The 2,009-nt window shown below is 38.4% G+C and overlaps 1 protein-coding gene across 1 annotated transcript; it reads left to right on the forward strand.

Annotated features, from left to right (window-relative positions):
• The first annotated feature begins 250 nt into the window (after window positions 1-250).
• LOC130465005 (uncharacterized) lies at window positions 251-1,896 on the forward strand. The gene is made up of 2 exons (XM_056834092.1): window positions 251-1,104; window positions 1,215-1,896. Exons 1-2 carry the CDS (start codon window positions 251-253, stop codon window positions 1,894-1,896), a joined length of 1,536 nt encoding a protein of 511 aa, XP_056690070.1.
• Window positions 1,897-2,009: the final 113 nt, after the last annotated feature.

A 2,009-nucleotide genomic window follows, 5' to 3' on the forward strand; every position in this document is an offset into this window, starting at 1 on the left:
TTGGGGACCTCAACACAAAAAACGGACCAATGAGAAGTCTGTGTTCTCAAACACATGGATCAGTTTCATCATTTTTTCCACCAAAAAATTTGAGGGAAATTTCCCTCCAAAATGAAAATTAGGATTTCCCTCCAACTAAAAAAACAGAGTACACATATAAAAGACTTCTTGTTTTGCAAACATAAATACAACTTGACAAAACTTCCAACCTCAATCTCTGACATAACTTGGCTTCCAAAAAAAAAATACCATGGTTTCAGATCAAGAGGAAGATGAATTCCTCGGATTTTCAGACGATGAAGGTGATGGTTCCAGCACGGATTCTGACTCGGGGGACGAAGGAGTTGCTGTTGAAACTGATGCAGTGCCCTTAAATGCTCATCAATACGGGGACATGGAGCAATTTCAGCAAGTACCAGATTTAAATGAACTGGCACAAGACTTTCCAAATGAAGATGAGACAGCATCAGCAAATTCAGCAAACTCACAGGTTGTTCCATATTTATTTGATTTAAACACCCCTCAAATAGATGAGTCAGAAACACCTCCATACCATCAAACATCAACTCCAATTAACATTGTTCATCATAAGCCGGGGAAGCAAAGGTTAACTGTTGGATTGAAGTTGGAAATTTTGATTTTCCTGCTTCGTAGGAAAAAACCAGGTTTAGAGAAACTCATTAAGGGGACAATCACAGAGGCAGCAATCAAGTATGATTACACTCCAAGAACAATCGGAAAAATATGGAACAAGGCTAGGAGACAGCAGGAAGCAATGCAAACATATGATATGTCCACCAACTTCCACAAATGTGGCAGAAAAAGAAAAGAAGTACCATATGAACAAATTGTAGCGATTGCAATGGGGGACAGAACATGTATTATAGATCTTGCAAGGATGCTTAATTTGAGCCCGTCAACAGTTTGGAGAATAATCAAGAGAAAGGTGTTAAAGGCTCACTCAAGTCCCTTATGTCCCGGCATTTCAGAAACTTGCAAGATGACAAGAATGAGATGGGTACTTAGATTAATTATGGATTACTCAATACCACATGACCCAACATATTATGGCATGTTTGACTTCGTTCACATAGATGAAAAATGGTTTTACCTAACACAGAAAAGTCAAAGAGTATATCTTGCAAACAATGAACCAAAGCCACACAGAATTGGAAAGTCAAGAACAAAAATCCCTAAGTTTATGTTCATGGCAGCAGTGGCAAGGCCAAGATGGGTGATGATGGGAATTGTGAGTTTGATGGAAAATTGGGTATTTTTCCATTCACAAATTCAGTTGCAGCTAAAAGAACATCAAAGAACAGAGTGAAGGGGACACTAGAAACCAAGCCAGTGAAGTCAGTGAATCAAATAGCAACAAGGGCCATGATGATCAACATGTTAATTCCAGCAATCAAAGAGAAATGGCCACCTCATGTCGGGGAAAAGGTGATATACATAATTCAAGACAACGCAAAAGCACACATATTGCAATCTGATCCAGAGTGGCAACAACACTACAAACAAGATGGGTTTACTTTTGTATTAACTCAACAACCAGCAAACAGTCCAGATTGTAACATATTGGATTTGGGATTTTTTAGGTCAATACAATCACTCATGCATAAGAAAATGCCAAAGACAGTGGAAGATTTAAGTGGAGCAGTGATTGACGCTTACAAAGAACTTCATCCAAAGACATTGTCTAATGTGTGGATGACACTCCAATATGTGGGAAATGAAATTCTAAAACACAAGGGAGACAATAACTACCAACTTCCACACAACAAGAAAAAAATTTTAGAGGATGAAGGCAATCTACCAGAACAAGTGAAGGCACCAATATGGGCAGTGAATGAGTGCACACAACTCTATGATGAATGGAAAGCAAATCAATGAAGCAAGGGGAAAAAGATAGGTAACTTTTTGTGTTTTGGGGACATGTTTTGAAAGTAACACGAATATTTAAAATGTCACTTTTGTGGGCTTGAATGTAAGCATTACATGTAGGC

The sequence above is a fragment of the Spinacia oleracea genome, unplaced genomic scaffold, assembly GCF_020520425.1.
Source record: "Spinacia oleracea cultivar Varoflay unplaced genomic scaffold, BTI_SOV_V1 SOVchr0_033, whole genome shotgun sequence".
NCBI classification, from domain to species: Eukaryota; Viridiplantae; Streptophyta; class Magnoliopsida; order Caryophyllales; family Amaranthaceae; genus Spinacia; species Spinacia oleracea.